General features: G+C 58.0%; 1 protein-coding gene across 2 annotated transcripts in view; it reads left to right on the forward strand.

The window, feature by feature from the left end:
* The window catches only part of KAZN (kazrin, periplakin interacting protein), a gene marked incomplete at both ends in the record, with an annotated part of 415,307 nt that overhangs the window by 277,286 nt on the left and 118,653 nt on the right, over positions 1-19,368 (forward strand). For both annotated transcript variants that reach the window (XM_080690664.1, XM_080690665.1), the window contains one exon: positions 18,109-18,300. In XM_080690664.1, coding sequence (XP_080546790.1) covers positions 18,109-18,300 — 192 coding nt within the window. The remainder of the gene's footprint in view (positions 1-18,108; positions 18,301-19,368) is intronic.

Raw genomic sequence — 19,368 nt, forward strand, 5'->3', positions numbered from 1 at the left:
GGGTCCTGTCCAAGGAGCTGAGCTAGTGGGGAGTGGGGAGACCCTGCCTGTGGCACTTTTCTGCATACTGAACTTGGAGATTAATGGGCTCAAATTCAGAGTCCAGAATAACATTTGGAATCTTATACTAGTGTGTGTGTGTGTGTGTGTGTGTGTGTGTGTGTGTGTGTGTGTGTGTTACTAGGGATTGAACACCCTGGGGCATTCTTCCTCTGAGCTACAACCCCAGCCCTTTTTTAAAAATTTTTATTTTGAAAGAGGGTCTTGCTGGGTTGGTAAGAGTCTCTACTTACTGATGCTCTCCTGGAACCCGAGATCCTCCTGTCTCAGCCTCTCAGGCGATTATTATGCCTGGAATTACAGGCAGGCGCCACCATTCCTGGATTTTGAAACCGAGTCTCACTAAGTTGCTGAGGCTGGCTTTGAACCTGTAATCCTCCTATCTCAGCCTCCCAAGTCCTGGATTACAGGTGTGCAGCACCACGCCTGGCTCTTGTATTTCCTTTCAAACAGGATCGCCTCCCGGGTGCGCTGGGGGGTTTGGGGAAGGAACAAATTCCGGTATCTTTTTTCCTGTGGTTAAAACCAGGATGTCCTTATGTCACTGTGGGTTGTGCTGCACCGCTTGGAGCAGTTAGCGTTTGATGTGGCTTGAGCAAGGGGGGGTGACCAGGTCTGTTCGTGACTCCTTGGGCCGAGGGCGCCCTTGCTCCAGGGTCCACCTTGAACACAAGGGCAGCGGGAAGCTGCAGAGAGGCCACCTGTCCTTCGCAAGAGAGACTGTCCAGGAGCAGAGTGGACTATGCTGGGAAGTAGACAGTTCCCCGACACTGAACACTAGCAGGGAAGGGCCTGCCTGGCCAGGGGATGGGAGCGGCCCCTTCACCTGGGGTCACGATGGGGTCGATGCGGCTCTCATCTACGCCGTCAGCCACCCCATTGTGGCCCGGCTCTTCTTTCAGATGGGATTGAGAGGCCTGCCTGTGTCTCTGCAGCCACGTGTACACCATGAGTATTCCCTACTGTCCCTCAGCCTCTGGCGTGGGCCCAGGCCGGGGCTCTTTCCCACTCTCTGGGGCAGCCCTCCGTGACACCCCCTTGGGCCTCCCCAGTGCGACGGGCCCACATCTCCACACCTCATCCCCTTCCCAGGCTCCTCCAGGTTCCACTGGCTGTGTTAGCAGCTGACCAACCAGGCTGCAGACTTGCCCCTGGTGCTCCCTCTGCAGAGATGGGGGCTCCTTGGCATCTGGGGCGGTTCTCACCTCCCCTGCCCAGCTGCCTGCTTCCACCAGGGGTACGTGGTTGTTCAGGTGTGGGGTAGAAATGTCTGCCCCCCGGGAGGTTCCTGTCTTGCACCCTGGGCTTGACCTGGGAAGGTCCCCTCTTTTTGTGGCACTGGGGATTGATTGAACCCAGGGCCATTCTACCTCTGAGCCACACCCCAGCCCTGTTGTTTAAAATTTGGAAACAAGGTCTCAGTACTTGCTGAGACTGCCCTGGATCCTCCTGTCTCAGCCTCCCAAGTACAGGGATTACAAGCGTGTGCCACCTCACCCGGCTGAGGGCCCCCTTTTAATAGAAGGGGAAGTAGAGGCAGGTGTGTGATCTCGCCGGCCAGTGCTGCCTGATGGCACGTTCTGCAAAGATGGGGATGTTCTGTGTCTGCCGGGTCCGTGAAGGTGGTCCCCGGCTTCAGGTGCCACTAGTACAGCCAGCCGAAGAACTGAATTTCACATTTTATTTAGTTGTGAAAGGCAGCAGGTGTATGTCAGGAGGAAGCCTCCTGTGGAAGCTGGCCATTTATCCAAGCTTGATACCAAGAAATGTTTCTGTGGCCCCTCCCGGCTTCTAAAGGCTGAGGAGTTTGTCTTGCTATTTTTTTTTGGGGGGGGGGGTTGTCACCCGAGGCCACCATGCTTGGCCCCTGAATCACCTGGGTCTGAATTACTTGGGCTCTTGTTGTTTTAAAATGGCATTTCTTAGCTAGGTGTGGTGTCACAGGACTTGGGAGGCCAAGCCAGGAGGATCACAGGTCAAGCCAGCCTCAGCAGCTTAGTGAGACCCTGTTTCAAAATAAAAAGGAAAAGGGTTATGGGTGTATGGAGCTTAGAGGTAGAATGCCCCTGAGTTCAATTCCCAGTCCCCACCCTCCCTGCAAAAAAAAAAGTAATTTCTCAGACTCCACATCAGACCTGGGCAAGCCAAAGGAGCAGGCCTGGGGTCTGCGTTTTGGACAAGTCGCCGCCATCCTGGGTAGAGCGGACTCACCCTGCTGCCTCCAGCATCTCCCTCCCCACTCAGTGGGCCTTCCCAGCCTCCGTGGCCTCCTCTGCCTTGGCCTCCAGCCTCCCCCATGGCTGTGAGAGCTTTGCCACTGGTTCTGCAAAATCAGCCCCTGCGAGGGAGGCCCAAGGGTGGGAGCCGGGCCCCTGGAGGGTGCGCCTCCTCCTCCCTCTCCCCTTCCCCACACTCCGGTGGACACAGTGGCCTTCTGAGGTCCCCGCCTGCACCCGGGGACAACTGTCCTGGACCTGCCTGGGGTGGCGGTGGAGTGGTGACCAAGAACACCTCGCCCACACTCCCAGGCTGTGGCCTCCCATTCCCCAGTGCCAGGATGGCAGAAGGGCAGAGGCCCCCCAGCCCCATCCCTGCTGGAGGCCGGGTCTCTGCTGCCCCCGTGGCATCCGGAGGCCCGGGGACCAGTGGACAGTTCTTTTCTCCACATGGAAGGGACTACGGAGGGGAGGGCATCCCAGCGGGCCCTCCTGCTCACCTGCCGTGGGCCACGTGCAGGCCGCTGTCCCCTGCCCCTTCTGCCGTGTCTGCCTTAACTCCAGGGTCGTGAGTGCCTTCCCCAGGCCCACGGATGGTGGGGGCTCATGCCCTCTGTCGGTCACACAGTCGGTGCCATGGGCGGTCCGTTTCCTGCAGAGCCTGGCGTGTGTCCTCTTGTGGCACTGAAAGCCCCTATTGAAGGAAAGAAGCCCCTTTGCCCTGGCAAACCAAAACTGCAGGCCACCCAGTGGCCTTGTGCCTCAGTGGCTGCTTTTGCCCCCCCACCCCCATCGGAGTGGCCCCCGCCTCCTGCGACTGAACATCGAGGAGGGAGGCAGCCCGACCCCCAGGTCGCAGCCCAGCAGCGCCTCTAGACGGCCTGGCGTCTGTCCACCCATGCCTAAGGACCTGCCAGGCCCGTGTGGGTGCCCGCACTGATAAGCTGAGCATGGCGTGCCCGGGCCTCATGGCATTTAGCTTCTCAAAGAGGCTCTTACAGTTTTTCTGTCTAGAACCCTTAACATGAACCCGAAAATGGCCTCCCTTGACCTCTCCCCAGATCCCACAAGGCCCCGTCCATCCCTGGAGCAGGTATAGAGCCAGCTCTGTGCTTGTGATTCCAGAAACCATGCACACCTGACAGTCCCCTGCACCTGCCGTGGGGAGCTCCACCCCCCCTGGCCTTCCCTTCCCTCACCTTCCTCCTGGAACCTCTCGCCTCCCGACCTCTGCTGGGCGCAGATCCTCGCCTCTCCCTGGCCCCGGCCTTTCTCGCTCAGTGCAGCCCTCTGTGCCGGGCTTGTGTGTTGCCGAGCATGATGGATGGCAGAGCGGTGAGACCGATTCCTTTACCTTCACTACCTGTCCTGGGAGTCAGAGGAAAACGCCGTAATGTGGACTCTGCTGGTTAACAACTGCAGATTTTCTTGAGCACCTACAAGGTCCCGTTGTAGACCCTGTGGAGGAGGGACCCTCCTATTAATTTTCCCTGCACTGATCCTCCATTCTGTTCTTCCCCATCCCCATCTGTCCTCAAGGACCAGCTAGAGCATCACCCCTGCTCAGGGTCCTTCTGAAGCCCCCCCCTTCCATCTTTCTTTGATTGACCTGTCCAGGTGGGTTGGTAGGAGGACCCTGGACCCACCAGCTTCCTGCGCGGGAGGCTGCTTTGCGTTGACGGTGCGGCTCCCCTGAGGGCCGGGTAAGCACTGGCCAGGATGCCCCTACTGCCAGCCCCCTGGCCTTCCCGATAGAGCTCAGCAGGCTGGTACCTTGGGCACTCAGATGGCACCTGGCTTCTCTCCACCAGGAGCCAGATCTGTCCGGAAAAGCGCCGGTGCTTGGTATGCACAGCTGACTCCTCCTAAGGACTCTGGTTAACTGGAATGCCTAGCACAGTTGCCTCCGGGGTTGGGGGCTCACTCCCTCTCCAGACGGCCCCTGCTGGTGTTGATGGGATTTAACTGTTCACTGGCCTTCATGTTGAACCCCAAATCCATCTCACAGCAGCATCCACCCTTTGGCCTGCGCCCCACCATGTGAGGGTATCTTCCGTAACCCACCCTGGGAACCCTCTGGGACCAGCTTCCTTTCTGGAAGTTTCTCTTCGCCCTGCCAGGCAGAGTAGATGGTGCTGAGTGGGTGGGAGGACAGGACAGGACAGGACTGGGTGTGCTGCCTTGATCCTCCGTTTAACCAGCCTTAGATCTCTGCCACCTACCTGGAGCCCCAGCTGCTGGAGCCCCAATCTTCTTTCGCACATCCAAGGAGAGCTGCTCCCCCAGCCTGAGCTGGTGCTCCTGGCTTTCAGGGTGTTTAAGAGGACTCAGCAGGGGCCTGCAGACATCAGCCATCCTGTCCTCCCCCAGTCCAAGCCCAGGGGGATCGGCTGCTCAGTGCCCAGGGCCAGCGGGGCCAGCACAGCAGCCCGGGCACAGCCAGGAGCATGGCAGGAGATGGCATCCTTTCTGCCGCCTTCAGCCCCATGCTGACAGTTCAGGTCCAAAGGGACCCCAAGACAGTCGGACAAAGTCTCATATTCTTTCCGAGTTCACGGGGAACTAAATAGTCTTGGCCCCGGCAAGAGAGTCCTGGCAACACTTGCATGAAGCCCAGAGATTACAGAAAGAGGAGGAGGAGGGGGAGGAGCAGGGGAGGAGGGGGAGGGAGGAGGAGAAAGGAAAACAGTATGTTAAATGTGGAACATTAAAAATAAAAAGCAGGGCACAGTGGCACACGCCTGGGATCCTAGTACTTGGGAGCCTGCGGTAGGACGATCACAGGTTCGAGGCCAGCCTCAGCAACTTAGACCTTGTTTCAAAAGAAATATGGCTGGTGGGTCTAGTTCAGAGGTAGTAAGCCAGTGGGTTCAGTCCCCAGTACCAGAGAGAGACACAGGCCCACGCTTGCAAACGCAGAGAGAGGCATCAGATTTCCCTCCCTGGGAAGGTTTAACTTGAACCTGCTACTACCTTCCGGCCAGGCCTGGCCTGGGGGAGGAGGGCGGGTCTGGTTCCGCCCTCACTTCCGCAAAATTAGCTTCTTGCAGGTGTGCGTGGAGAGCAAATGATAACTTACAGGGGATTAATAGCTTTCTCCAGAGATGGGCAGCAGGGAGAATTTCCTGAGTTCATTTTCCTGACCGCCGAAAGGACGCGAGCTGGGAGCTCCGCCACCGTGGCCTCTGCTGGAACCCGCCGAGAAACACCTGGTTTTAGGCGTCGGGGCTGGAGAGTGCTCAGGGCTTGCCTTTGATTTTCTTGGCAGTGTCTGCACAGCGGGCTGTCCACTGCAGAAGGCAGTGGCCCCACCGGCCTGGTTGGGGACCGCCCTGCGGTGCTAGAGGGACCTGGCAGCGGGCCGGCGAGACTCTGGACTCTGCCCCATCCCAAGCGGTTTCAGTGCCGACACCTGCGCTGGTTGCGGGCGCCTCTTCACGGCCTGACTTTCTTTTTTGTTTTCATTGTTTTTACGGTACTGGGGATGGACCCCAGGGACATTCTACCTCCGAGCTATGCTAGGAGTCTCACTAAGTTGCAGAGGGCCTAAGTAGCCGAGGATGGCCATGAACCTGTGATGGCCGTGAACCTGTGATCCTCGGATTACCAGCCTGCGCCACCACAATCCGCTCTAATTTTCTACTCTGCCCAACCTTGGACGCAGTTAAGCGGCGCCCACCAGCTGTGGGCGCTTGTTGGTATGTGGTTCTTGTGTGCATTTTTTTATGCGTTTGTGGTACTGGGGACATTCTATGTTCAAGCCACATGCCTAGCAGTTTTTATTAATTAATTTTTAAAATTTCAATTCTTTTTGTGGTACTGGGTACCGAACAGGGGCATTCTACCTCCAAGCTACACCTCCAGCCCCGTTTTGTTTTTATTTTGAAACAGGGTGTCATTGAGTTGCAGAGGGCCTCGCTGAGTTGCTGAGGCTGGCCTCAAACCTGTGATCCTCCTGTCTCAGCCTACCCAGTACTGGGATTATAGTGTGCGCCACCGTGTCTGGTTCTTGGGGCATTTTGTTTGATTTGCTTTACATTCTCCACCCCCACCAGTCCTGTGTGTCCGGGAACACCAGTCCATCTCCCCTCCCCATAATCCCAGTACTTGGGAGGCTGAAAAACAGGAGGATTGTAGGTTCAAAGCCAGCCTCAGCAACTTAGTGAGACCTTGTTTCAAAATAAAAAGGGATGGGGGGTTAGCATGGAAGTAGAATGCCCCTGGGTTCCATCCCCAACACCGCAAAAAGAAAAGGAAAGCTTTTCAAGTGCAGCCTCCCTGCCCTCACTTCCGTCTCCCCTCATCCCAGCCGGGCCCTGGCACTGTACGGCAGCCGAGCCTGGAGTCTGTTCCCAGGTGGTGTCGTTTCTCCCAAGAGACTGAGGCACGGGCTTGAAAGGCAAGCTGCGTCCCAGGAGCTCTGGCCTGATCTTCCGCCCCCCGGGCTTGGGCCATGGTAGCTGTCCGGCAGCCGGCCTTTCTTTCTTGGGCGTCCTGGGTGCTGGTGCGCATAGAGCCTAGCTTGTGTCCAGGGCACTCCAGAAGACTCCAGAGGATGCCGTCCTGGATGGGAGCATCCCTTGTCTGGGTTGGCAGCCCGTTTTCTACTCCAAGACAGGCCACCGGAGCTGATCGGCCGAGGTGAGGATTCTGCGTCGTCCCTTTGTCCTGCTGCGGCTTCCTAGGACCACAGAGCCGGGCAGTCTCGTGTTGTGAAGTGGACGAGAGCTGCGTGTGGGGGAAGGGCGCAGACAGCCTCCGCAGTCTTTCCGTTTACATTTTTCAAATACTTTCCTAAGAGGCTGCCTGCAACTTGGAAGCAGTGTGTGACCTTTGGATGGTTGGGGGAGCCGGACATGTTTGGTGGGATGTCAGCACCCCCTACAAGCAGAGAGGGGAGTCGCAGGCCTGCCTCTGCAGGGTAACCTGGAGGAAGCTGGGGTGGGGGCGGTGGGGAGGGAGATTTCTGTGCTCTAGCCCCTGGGTTAAAGTTGAGTGGACTGATGCTGGATATGGTGGCGCACGCTTGTCATCCCAGCATTCGGGAGGCTGAGGCAGGAGGATCCCGGTTCACGGGCAGCCTCAGCTACTTAGCAAGGCCCCTTGCAACTCAGTGAGACCCTGTTTCCAAAAATAAAGACTAAAATATAGGGCTGGGGGTGTAGCTCGGGGATAGATTGCCCCTGCGTTCCATCCCCAGTACCGCCAAGAAAAAAGTGGCGTGGACTGTGTGCTCTGCTCCAGCAGCACTCCAAGGACCTCTCAGAAAAGGATGTGTTACCTGAAGGGTTTGGGACAGAAAATTCCAGAAACTTCTAGATCCCCCAGTCTTGCAACCAGAAGGCAGCGCCATCCGGGAGGGGCAGCACGGAGCTGCGTTTAGTTCTTGACACATGCCAGCCCCGTTCTGTTACGTGGAGTCACCGGGTCCTCGCGAGGCCACGGCAAGCTGGGCGCCTGCCCGTTTCAGACGCAGGGACTGCGGTGCAGGGGGCCACGCCGGCTTGCCGGGACTCTCTGGATGGGTAGGTGGGAGGGACGCGGCCCCGGGGTTACCTGCTTCTCACCACTGAACCCCACAGCTGTGGGGGCGTGGCGTTCTCCCAGGGAGGAAGGCTGTCCTCAGACCCCACTCCGCACCCCACTGTCCCCCACCCCCAAGCCCCACACTTTTCATCTTGATTGTAGGGTTGGTTCATAGCCCACGCTGGCGAGGCCTCTCATTTGAAATGGGGTGTTTTTCTGATTCTCAGTTCTGCAGTTGTGGCTCTGTGGAATTAGGGGCGCACTGGCGGGATGTTACTCACCCACTCTGACGTTCCTGGAAGCCTCCGCAGCAGAGGCCTGGGGAGGGGGCAGGATGCGCTAGAACGGAGTCCCTTGACCCGCTGAGTGGACGGCGTCTCAGAAGGCTAGGCATGGACGGAGCCACCAGAGAGGCCGAGCTGCGCCCACCCCTCAGCCCTGCCGAACCGCAGGCCTGCGTGACCTGCCTGAGTCGCCCCACTGTTCCGAGCACCCTGGCACTGACCGCTGTTTCATAAGGACAATAAACCCCCACCACAGGCCTGCGTGGTAATCATAATAGAGCATCGCGTTCAGCCTCGCAGTATCGGGGAGTCCGCAGGGAGGTGCCGCTGGTTTGGGGTACAGCAGAGGCCTCCTTCCCACCACGCCAGCCGCACTGCATCCTGGGCTTCCTTCCTTTACAGTTATTTGATAGTATCTGGGATTGGGGTGACCCTGGCACATCACAGAAATGCATGCTGGGAAGAAGTATTGCTGGGGGCAGGCAGCCACCACACAGGTGAGCAGAGACCTGTGTGTGTGTTTGTGTGTGTTACTGGGGATTGAACCCAGTGCCATTCTACCTCCCGGCTACACTCCAGCCCCTTTTATTATTTATTTATTTTTTTATTTTAAAACAGGGTCTCACTAAGTTGCTCATGGCCTTGCTAAGTTCCTGAGGCTGCCCTCAAACCTGTGATTCTCCTATCTCAGCCTCCCAAGTCCCAGGATTACAGACATAAGCCACTGCACTTAGCTGTTTTTGTTTTAAACAAGGTCTTGCTAAGTTGGTGAGGGTCTCGCCAAGTTGTCAAAGCTGGCCATCAGCCTGCGATCCTCCTGTCTCGGTGGCCCAAGTCTTGTGGTTACAGGTGTGTGCCACCACTCCCAGCAAGCCTGTGGAGCAGGAAAGGCTGCGGCCGCTGAGGACCCTGGGAGTTGTGAGCACTCGTGCCCCCCCCACAGTGCTCTCCATCTCTGCATGGGGAGCACCGCCCCAGCCCTCCGCTGCAGGGCGTTGAAGCCCAGGCCCAGCCGGTTCCCTGAGAGCCAGTCCCCGTGACCCCGCCTGCTCTTTCTCAGCCCAAGGTAATTTTTCAATTAACTCCATTAGTTGGAAACTGGGGTGCCCTGGAGTGTGGGAAAACGCCCCAGCCCTGCCCTCCGCCCCTCACTTACTTGGGGCCTGGCTTCCAGAGGGAGGATCCAGTTTCACACGGGGACACCGGGATGCGGTCCCTCTGCCCCTCTGAAGAGTCCCAGATGGTGCCTTCTGGAAGCCCCTGCGGCCTCGTGCTGGCTGCCCCAGCCTCCCCACGCCTCCCCAGCCCGCCGGCCGCAGTGCGAGCGGGCGCTCTGCTCGTTAGTGACTTTATTGCTAAACAATTTAGAGAGGCGGCCCTGCCAGTTTTCATAAGTGGAACGTTTAAAGTATGCGGAGCATATTTTATTTCTTCCTGAAGCAGCTGCTCTGTGGAGCTAGAGGATAATGAGGAGTGAGTTATACAGATTTGTGGGTGCCCTAAAGCTCTCACAAGCTTGACGGCCTCATGAGCCTCCCTCTGGGGGACATGTCTCTGCTACAGCCCAAGAGGATGTGGGTAGCTCTATCCTGAGACGTCCTCCTCCTTTTCCACCCTGTCCTGTGAGCTCTAGAGAGCCTTGGTATCATGTTGCCTTTGTTTAACTGAGAGCTGCCTGCGTTTAACTGAAGGCAGTCTACATTTTAACTGAGGACTGCCTACATTTCACTGAGGACTGCCTATGTTTAACTGAGAGCTGCCTTCCTTTAACCGAGGGCTGCCTGCATTTCACTGATGACTGCCTAGGTTTAACTGAGGGCTGCCTGCATTTTACTGAGGGCTAACATGATGTTAAGCTGCTTTGGGGAGCTTTTTATCTATTAATACATTCCAAATCACAGCACCTCTGGGAGGTAGATACTATTGTTATTTCCATTCTCTGTGCAGTGACAAGGAGATGGCCTGCCAGAGTCACACAGCCATGGAAGGACAGAGCCAGGATTTGAACTGGGTAGTTGGTTTCAGAACCATGGCTTATTTTCAACACCATGACCATCTCATGGGGGGTGAATCAGAGGAGCCGAGGGTCACGTGGTGGCAGGAATACAAGTCACCTACCTCCCTTCAGTATCACAAGCTGCCTTTGAGATGGTGAACCCCACATGCAGTGCTACTAGTTGATTAAGTCAGTTGGGACTTGGCTGGAATTCCCCCGAAAGCCGGGTCTGTTGCCGTGGGGGTCAACAGATAGAGGAATTTCAGACTCGCTGCCCTCGACTGACAAGATGTCTAGGAGAGCCCCGGGGGAGCCCAGGTCACCGGCTTGTCTTCATGTAGCTGTTTACACTCGCAGGGCCTCTTGCGCGCCTTACACACACTGCCTGTAAACCTGAGGTCCATTTCTTTTTTTCTTTTTCTAGTACTGGGGATTGAACCCAGTGGTAGTCTCCCATCATTCTGGGGTGTACTCGGAGGGAATACACCCCAGCCCAATCTGTAATTCTTTATTTTTTATTTAATGTTTGTTTTTTTGGTGGTACTGGGGTTCCTGGAAGCCCTTCTACCTCCGGGCTACACTCCCAGACCTATTTTTACATTTTTATTTGGAAACAGGGTCTCCTAAGCCAGCGCGCGGCTGGCTTCGAACCTGCGCGATCCTCCTGTCTCTGCCTCCCAAACGCGGGGATTACAAGCGTGCGCCACCATGCCCGGCTTGAGTCAACTCCTGAGACCGATTCGTACTCCTTCGGCTCATGAGAGCCAGTGGTCCAGCAGTCAGGTTTGGATCCAGAACCTTCATCCGGGTCTTGCTTTGGCGGTTGGTGCAACAGGAACAGAAATGCCAGCTCCCCCCGACCCCAGTCTTCTCAGGAGGGCCTGGAGCTAGACGGGCACCGCTGTGGATTCTGGGAAGAGGGAGAGACGCGCTGGCCCACTCTGTGTCCCCGCGTCCCCATTTATGTCAGCCGCTCCCAGTTTGGCTTCTGCGCACTGGTGAAAGTGCTGGTCTCTTTTGTGTTTTGGTAATACTTTATTTCCTGGCGAGTGGCATGGAGAAGACGGAGGAGTTTCCCCTCGTGGGCACCTCTCTTCCGGAGCCTGCCCTTGGGGAGGGAGACCTGGGCGTTTCATCATCAGAGGCCCAAAGAGGGGTCCAGGTTCAACTCTGCGCTACTCCCAGGCTCTCAGTTGGGCACTTGGCTGGGGAGGGTATAGGGCGTGGTGTGGGAGCCTGGTCTGGGGTCAGGGATGTGAGTGGTGAGCTTAGGAACAGACCCACGGCTGTGCTAGGCCCCACCCTCCATCCGGACCAGCCCCCTGCCTTTGAATGAACCCACCCCATCTCCCCTTCTGCAGAATGGGCAGGAGGCTGGCGCTCCTACTCCTGGGTAGTAAGAGCTCAGAGGCGGAGGCTCCCGGCAGTCCCGTGGCATAGCACAGGCGAACCCCAGTTGGGGGGTGACACTTCAAGGTGGGAGAGCAGTTTCTTAGCATTCCTTTTCAGGTGCAAGGGGCAGAAAATGCACCTCAAACTGGCCAAAACTCAAGGGGGACTGTGCTGGTCCATGGAAGGCAGAGGTGCAGGGCTCAATCCTGGCCTCAGGTGTAGCATGGTCCAGGCCTGGGGCTGCACCCCACTGGTGCCTCCGAGTCTCTGACGGGGTCGGCGTGAGGACTCAGCGTGACGGGCCCGGCGTCCAGCCTGGGGCTCCTGGGGCGCCCACGCAGGAGACGAGGAGGAGCCAGTGGCGGGTCTTGTGGTCCGCATGTGACCTCCCTGTGGCCGTGGCCGGTGTGGGATGGTTCTCAGTACTTTCCATTTCTCTGGCTCAGGGTTTGTGTGCCTCAGTGGGCCAGCCCGCAGTGTCCTGAGCCTGCAGGTCCCTGGGTGGAGAACTGAGGTCTCCAGAGCCACCGAGGTGGCCGGGCGCGGGCCTCGCTCCACGGCCTGCCGGCAGCCCGGGATCACCCAGCCCTTCACCTAAATTTTTCCCTGCATATACTTTCTGGGGATTGAGGGTGATATAAAATGAGTTCTTGATGGACAGAGTGAACCTTGTCACCACTATATCTAAATTTTCTTCCTGGAGGGATAATTTACATACAATAAAAGGCCCCCGCTTCAGTGGGAAGCCGGGAGTTGGGGCCGGTATGTGCGGGCTGTGTGTCAGGGCGTCCACCTGTGACGGGCAGCAGGGACGGTCACTGCCAGGACACTCCCTCCCTGGACTCGCTGACCTGGCCTCAGCCGGGCTCCACCCAGAGCCCCACAGCTTCTGAATATTCTGGCTTCTAGACTCAGTGACCCGCCCTTCAACTCACCCTGCTGCTTAGGGAGGCCCGGCCTCTCCGGTTCTGTGGTGTTTGAGGCCGGAGCCTTCCTCTGGAGAGATGGAGGGGTGTGTCCTGTCTCATAATCACGGTCATGACCCCCACTTGGAACCGTCCTGCGTGCTCCGTTTAGAATCATGACCGCTGTTAAATGTTTCTCACTGGCCCGAGAGAGTTCAGATGAGAGGTCAGAGGTCGCTGTGCACAGGTTGCTTGTGCAGGTTTGGGAAGCTGGGACTCGGGAACCCTGCGCCCGTGCAAAGCAGGCCGCAGACCTGGGGTGGCCGCCTCCCCGTGGCCCACTCCACGGTGCAGGGTGCAGGGTGCAGGAAGGAGCAGGTGCTGGCCCTCGGGGGCCGCCTCCCACCAGCCACCCACAAACCCAGCACATCAGGACCTGGGTTCTGCTGGCTTGGAAAACCCTGTGTCACCCACAGACAGGCGCCTCCCATCCACGGAGGTGGTCCAGGCCTGCGCCGCATCTGACGTTTTGGCCAGCCCCGGACTGCGTATACAGTCGCGATCCCACGAGATCATACTCCTTGTGACGTGGTCGCCGCCTTGCTTTGTGTAAGAACAGTCTTTGAGGTTTGTCCAGCAGACAAGTCAGCTAACAACGCGGTTCTCATAACAGGTGGTCCTGTTGCTAAGCAACCCCTGGCTACAGCGGAGTGGAGACCACCGCAGGTGCCTGCGCCAGGCCACCGGGCTTCAGACCCCGGGTCTGCCCTTTACTCTGATCTTGGTCCAGTCAGTGAACTCCCTGGTGCCTCAGCACTGGGATGATGATAGGTGCTGCTCTATGGGGTATTTGTAAAGGTTAATCTAGTTGATGTAAATAAAATACAGGAGTCTGGAGCAGATAGTACGTACTCAAGAAGCGTTAGTAAAGGTGTAATTGCAATTATAATACATAATAAATGTTGTTATTTAGACCATGACTTAGCGAGGCTGGGCTTAGAAACCTATAACTCACCGAGAAAATTAGAGGTGTGAGAGGTTGCTTCCTCGTTAGCCGCAGCTGCGGCCAGTAAGTCCACTTCCCAAGATAAGAGATAGGACAGGGACAAAGCCTCTTTTCCTAAAGGGTATTCCTCCTCAAGAGCTTTTTTCTCTACCTGACTTGCCAGAACTGGGTCACCTGGGCAACCCTACCTGCAAAGGAGGCTGGAAAATCACATTAAAAAAGACATTACTCTGTGGCTCAGGAGGATCAAAAGTTCAAGGGCAGCGTGATCTTCCTAAGTTCTCTTGCTAAGGCAAGATCCTGTCTCGAAATAAAAAAGGGGGGGCTGGGGGAGCGTAGCTCAGTGGTAGAGCACCCCTGGGTTCAAGTACCCAAAACAAAACAGCTCTAGGACTCCTTGCAAATTAAATCAGATGGGCCGGGGAAGGCAGGGTGTGGCCCAGCTCCCTGCCCACCGGCCAGCGCAGGGCCTCGAGTGCAGCCGTGGGTCTCCCCGCTGGGCCCTGCGCAGGAGCCCTGCTGCGTCCCTGGCAATGTTCTGGCCTCGTGCCTTTCTGCCACCGCCCACCCCCTGCCCAGGGGTCCTGGGCGCCACCATTACCCTGAGCAGTCAGCACAATTACTCTCTGCTTTTCTGGTCCTTGAGCAAGAGCCAGGAGGACGCGTTCCCAGGCGCCCTCCGGCCTCGGGCAGAAGGCTTCGTCCTGGCAGCGGGTGCCTGCATGTGCCCCCGTCCCCCGTGCTGGGTAAGCACACTTTCTTCCTCTCTCTCTGGATGTCTACACTGGCACTGGCCAGGAAAGCGTGGGGCAAAGGTGACCGTGGCCCGCACCCGCGCCGTCCAGTGCCTTAGCCGCGGGCTGTGCGTGAGCACTTGAAATACGTGCGGTGCAGCTGAGGGGCGCTGGGCTGCTTTTTTTCTTTGTAATTAATTTAACTTAGATAGCCCGTGTCTAGTGGCTGCTCTTCTGCACAGGGCAGCTGTAGACCAGAACCCAGCATCTCTGTGTCCACCAAGGGGCGAAAGGCACCTGTGTAGATTACTAGAGAGGGGTCCCTCCGAGAGCACTGATAATATAAAGGCCCAGAGAAGGAGAGTGACTTGCCTTAGGTCACACAGCAAGGAAGCAGTCCCTCCGTGACAGGAGCCCGGGTCCCAACTCCAGCTTCTTTATTGTCTCTGGAAAACGTGGCCGGTGTCCTCTGTCCAGAGGGAAGCCAAGTTGTGGATATTGGTGACACGGGGTGCAGGGTGCCAGGCACGTTCCAGAACTTACGCATGTGCCTTTCGAGTTTGTTTTTTGTGGTTTGGTCTTGTGGTCCTGGGGATGGAACCCAGGGCCTCTTGCCTGTTAGGTAAGCCCTCACCACTGAGCAGCACCCCGAGCCCCACACCTGCCTTGCTCACCGCCGTCTCCCCCACTTCACAGGCGCGGCGGCCGAGGCCCAGGGAGGGGAGGTGGCCCCTGTGGTCTTGGGGCCTCTTGGTGACGGTGTCAGCTCGGGCTGTCTCTGCTTGGGAAGGGCGGGGGCCCTGGAGATGGGGCCTCCACGGAGCCAGGCAGGGGCCCTAGTCCGCGCGTTCCAGGGGTTGTTTTTCCAGCCGGGTCTCCCGAGACTGGGCTCCCGAGGTGCCACACCTGGTGCCCCCGGCTCCCCTTGCTGGTCTGAGCCCGGCTGGGGGCGGGGCCTCGGTGGAGGGCATGCCGTCCCGAAGGCACAGAGGCCGCCGTCTCAGCCTCTGTGCTCAGCTGAGCACAGAGACCTTCCAGAGCCTCTCCGTGGCCTCATCCCCGTGGGACGGCAAGTGGGATTGCTGGAATGGAACACAGGGCGCCCAGTTAAGCTGGAATTTAGACACACAGGAGTATGTTTGCACCACAGCTACGTTCTGTGCACTGTTTGGGACAGACTTAAAATGATCTGGCATTTATCTGAGCTGTAAGTTTCACTGTGCAGCCAGGGGTTTTGTTTCTTTTACTTAGTTTTGCTATGCTAAATCTGGCCAGCCTTAATGGGCGACATCAACGGCCACATCAGAGACAGCCGAGACCCCAGAAATGACAAGAAGCACACGCGGGTGGAGAAAGGGCCCAGCCGAGCCTGGGTGTGAGGCCGGTCTCCTGGGACCCGCCGTCTCCTTCCCAGACCACTGAAAACACCTGTGGTATCCCCCGGAGTGGCCAAGCAAACAACACCAAAACGCAAGCCCGTCTTCTACCTGCATTAAAACATCACACGTGGACATATGTTAGCAGTCACGCTTTATTGTAAAACCGGCTGTTGGTGACAGCCACGTGGGAACAGGAGCCCTGGCAGGATGAGGAATGGGGGAGAGAATCCCGGAGTCCTGGTATGCCCAGAGGTGGCCCCGAGCGCAGGGCCGTGGAGCGGCGCCCAGGGCTGAGACCTTTATCATCTGACCGCTCCAGCCCTCGTCCTGCACCCCCTTGCCTGGCGCCCACGTGCTGGTGGAGCAGAATCGTCCGGTTTCCGGCCACCCAGCCTCTGCTCACACCGCCCCCTTCCCTCCCCCACCGCCCAAGGCCCACCAAGGCCTTCGCTGGCCACGTGCTTGTATCCCCGGGCTTCTTGCAGACCGCTGCCTGGCTGGATGGCGTCAGCCCTGCCTGCGGGTCTGGGGGTCCTCTGCTCGTGCTCACTGTGGGCTTCGGGTCGGGCCCACCAGCTGCCGGTGGGCCTGCGCTCTCCCAGGCCCAGTGCTGACTCTGGGTGGGGTGATGGAGACCAGTACTGGACAAACGTCACAGAGCCCCGTGCCACCCAGCAGTGAGGAGATGGTCCAGCCCTGCTCTCCAGAGCCGTGCTCACGCGGACTTCTTTACTGAACGTTACCTGCTGTTTGAAGCGCTCCTTCTCCACCCCAGCCCCCGAAGCCAGGCACGGCAACACACACTTGTAATCCAAGTACTTGGGAGGCTCAGATCCAGGTTCGCGGCCAGCCTCAGCTCCTTAGGCCCTCCGTAACTTAGTGAGACCCTGTTTCAAAATAAAGAATAAAAAATCAGGGTGGAGTGTAGCTTGGAGGTAGAACGCCTCTGGGTTCAATCTCCTGCACCACACATACAACAAAATAAATTAAAAAAAAAAGATAGAAATAAAGTGCTGCCCTGGTGGCCAGACGGCAGGCAGGCAGCCCTGCCTGCCGAGGGAGGCCCCAAGGTGGCAGAGGGCAGCAGCTTCCAGAACAGAGGGGAGTCGGCCAGCGCCCCAACATTCCACCTAGGGCTTGGGAGGGGGATCCTGGCTTTGCTTCTCGGGCCCTTGGGCTCAATAGAAGGGACTCAGGCCAAGGAGGCTGTCCCAGGGTGAGATGGCCGCCCTCACACAGGGTGGTGGACCCTGTCCTGCGTCCTCAGCCTTGCCCATCACCAGCCTGACAGCCCACACCCCACTCTACCTCCTCTCCAACATGGAGCGCTTGCCTCTGGGCCAGAACGGCCCTCGCCCTTGAGGTGGAGGGAAGGGAGCGGAGTGGGCGGAGGCAGCAGCCCCCCACCCCGGGGTCCTGCTCCTCCTCTGCACTAGGAGACCCCTGAGCACCAAGACCCGGGGCCTTATTTACCAACAAATAAGCAAACAGGGCGGGTCAGGAGCTGATGGGCTACATAGATGCATCAGAGAGGAAGCCGGGTACAGGGCACCACACCTGCCCCAGGGCCGTGGTGGGCAGAGACGGGCCTCCAACCCTGGGCCTCTCATTTAGCTTGGGAAGGAAGTAAAGCCTTAAAGAGCTGGAGAGGCTGGACCATTCTGGAAGGAGAGGCCCTGAAGGTGCTGTAGAGAGGGGAGGCTGCATCCCAGTGCGTGGGGGTGATGGCAGGAGGAGCCTGGGAGGTGCTCCCGGTGGGGTGCTGCCAGCAGGGTCTCCGGAGGGCAAAGTCTCTGAAGCTAGGACAGGCCGGTGTTGCAGAGAGGGGCCAGGCAGCTGCAGGGTGGGAGAGGAGAGTGCGGGCCGAGGCCACAGAGGGGTCTGCTCTAGGGATCTCCTTGGAGGTGTCTGTTGACTCTTGTGCATTCCTAAGAGCTGGCAGAGCCCAATGTTCATGGATTCTCAGATGGGCAGACCCAAGGAGCCTCTGGGCCTGTGGGACCCCATGTCACTATGACTGCCCTTTCCAATGCTCTCGGTGCCTCAGCCCCTATGGCTGTGGGCGGGGGCAGGGCCGAGAGCACAGGACCCTCTCCTGGGGCAGCTAGGTGTGAGTACTGGGGTACTCTTCCTGGTGCGGAGGTCGTGTTTTGGGGTGCAAGCGCAGTTAACGCTGTTTGCTGCGCGGGAAGCTGGGGCTGGCGTCTGCTGCCATGTTCAGATCTGCTGCCTGCTTGCCTTATTGCCTCCTGGGGGTGCTTAATCTCTCGGAGCCTCAGCGTCCTGGGCTGTCAGATGGGGTGGTAGTCTGCCGGGGAGCAAAAGGCTTAACACACAAAGCTCACTCTCCTGCGTGGCGGACACTCAGCAGGTGACACCTCGGGTGGGCGGGCTGGGCGCCACAGCAGGTGCTCCCTGCAGATGGGGGCGGGGGGGGGCAGGGCCAGGCCCTTTGGAAGAAGGCAGCGGCTTTGGGGTGGGGGATCCTCCCTGTACAGGCGTATGGAAGACTCGGGAGAAGCCAAAGCTCCTCTGAACCATCCCTACCAACAAACAAGGTAGTGGGCAGCGGCCGCCATCCCTCCTCTAACCGTGTGCCCTTCTCCCCAGTGCTCCTGCGGGAAGAGGTGTCTCGGCTCCAGGAGGAAGTCCACCTTCTCCGGCAGATGAAGGAGATGCTGGCCAAGGACCTGGAGGAGTCGCAGGGCGGCAAGGCCGCCGAGGTCCTCTCGGCCACCGAGCTCAGGGTCCAGCTGGCGCAGAAGGAGCAGGAGCTGGCCAGAGCCAGAGAGGCCTTGCAGGGTGAGTGACGGCCAGCGGCCGCCCCGGCGCTGCTCAGGGTGGCCCTGCGCTTCCAAGGCGTGGGTGTGGACCTCGCTCCTGCTTGGGGGCGACCGACACGCGTCGTCCACCGAGGCTGGGAGTGGGCGCCTCCTTCTGAGGTGTGACTGTGGGTGGGCATCTTTGCCCAGCAGCTGGGTCTCTTCCAGTGCTCTGGGGACGGTGGGGACGGGGGACAGTGAGGACGGGCTGGTGCCCTGCGGGAGGAGTGTCTGTCCCTGCTGTGCCCGTGGTGGCCACCTCGGGCTCTCCAGGAAGCCCGGGAGCCACTCTCCTCACGTCGCTCAATCCAGGGCAGCTCCTGTAGGCATGCAGCATCTCCGCTACACACGTCAGACCAGCACTTGGGAGGCTGGGAGAGGAGGATCTCAGGTCTGAGGCCAGGCTCAGCAACTTAGCGAGACCCTGTTTCAAAATAAAAAGGGCTGGGGGTGTGGCTTAGAGGTAGGGTGCCCCTAGGTTCTGTCCCCAAGAAGTTCAGTATTCAGCCCTGTCCTCACGAGAGGAGTTGGACACGACATGGTGTAAGTAGCCAGGTGGTCTCTTGATGAGGACCATGGGTCTCTAACCACCACAGAAATTGACTTAAAAAAAAGGAAGTCAAGCCAGGTTGTGGTCCATGCCTGTGATCCCAGTACATGGGAGGCTGAAACAGGAGGATTGCAGGTTCGAGGACAGCCTCAGCAAGTAGTGAGACTCTCATCAACCTAAAGAGACCCTGTTTCAAAAATGAAAAAATAAATGATGAGCCGGGCGTGGTGGCGCACGCTTGTAATCCCAGCATTTGAGAGGCTGAGACAGGAGGATTGCGATTCGCAGACAGCCTCAGCTATTTAGTAAGGCCCTTTGCAATTCAGTGAGACCCTGTTTCAAAATAAAGAGTAAAAATCAGGGCTGGGGGTGTAGCATGGAGGTAAAATGCCCCAGAGTTCCATCCCCAGTACTGAAAAGAAAAGAAAAAAAAAAAAGGAAAAAGAAAGAAAAGGAAAGGAAAAAGAAAATCGGGCCGGGGATGTACTTGGAGGTAGA

Source organism: Muscardinus avellanarius (genome assembly GCF_963383645.1).
Source record: "Muscardinus avellanarius genome assembly, chromosome: 3".
Lineage (NCBI taxonomy): Eukaryota > Metazoa > Chordata > Mammalia > Rodentia > Gliridae > Muscardinus > Muscardinus avellanarius.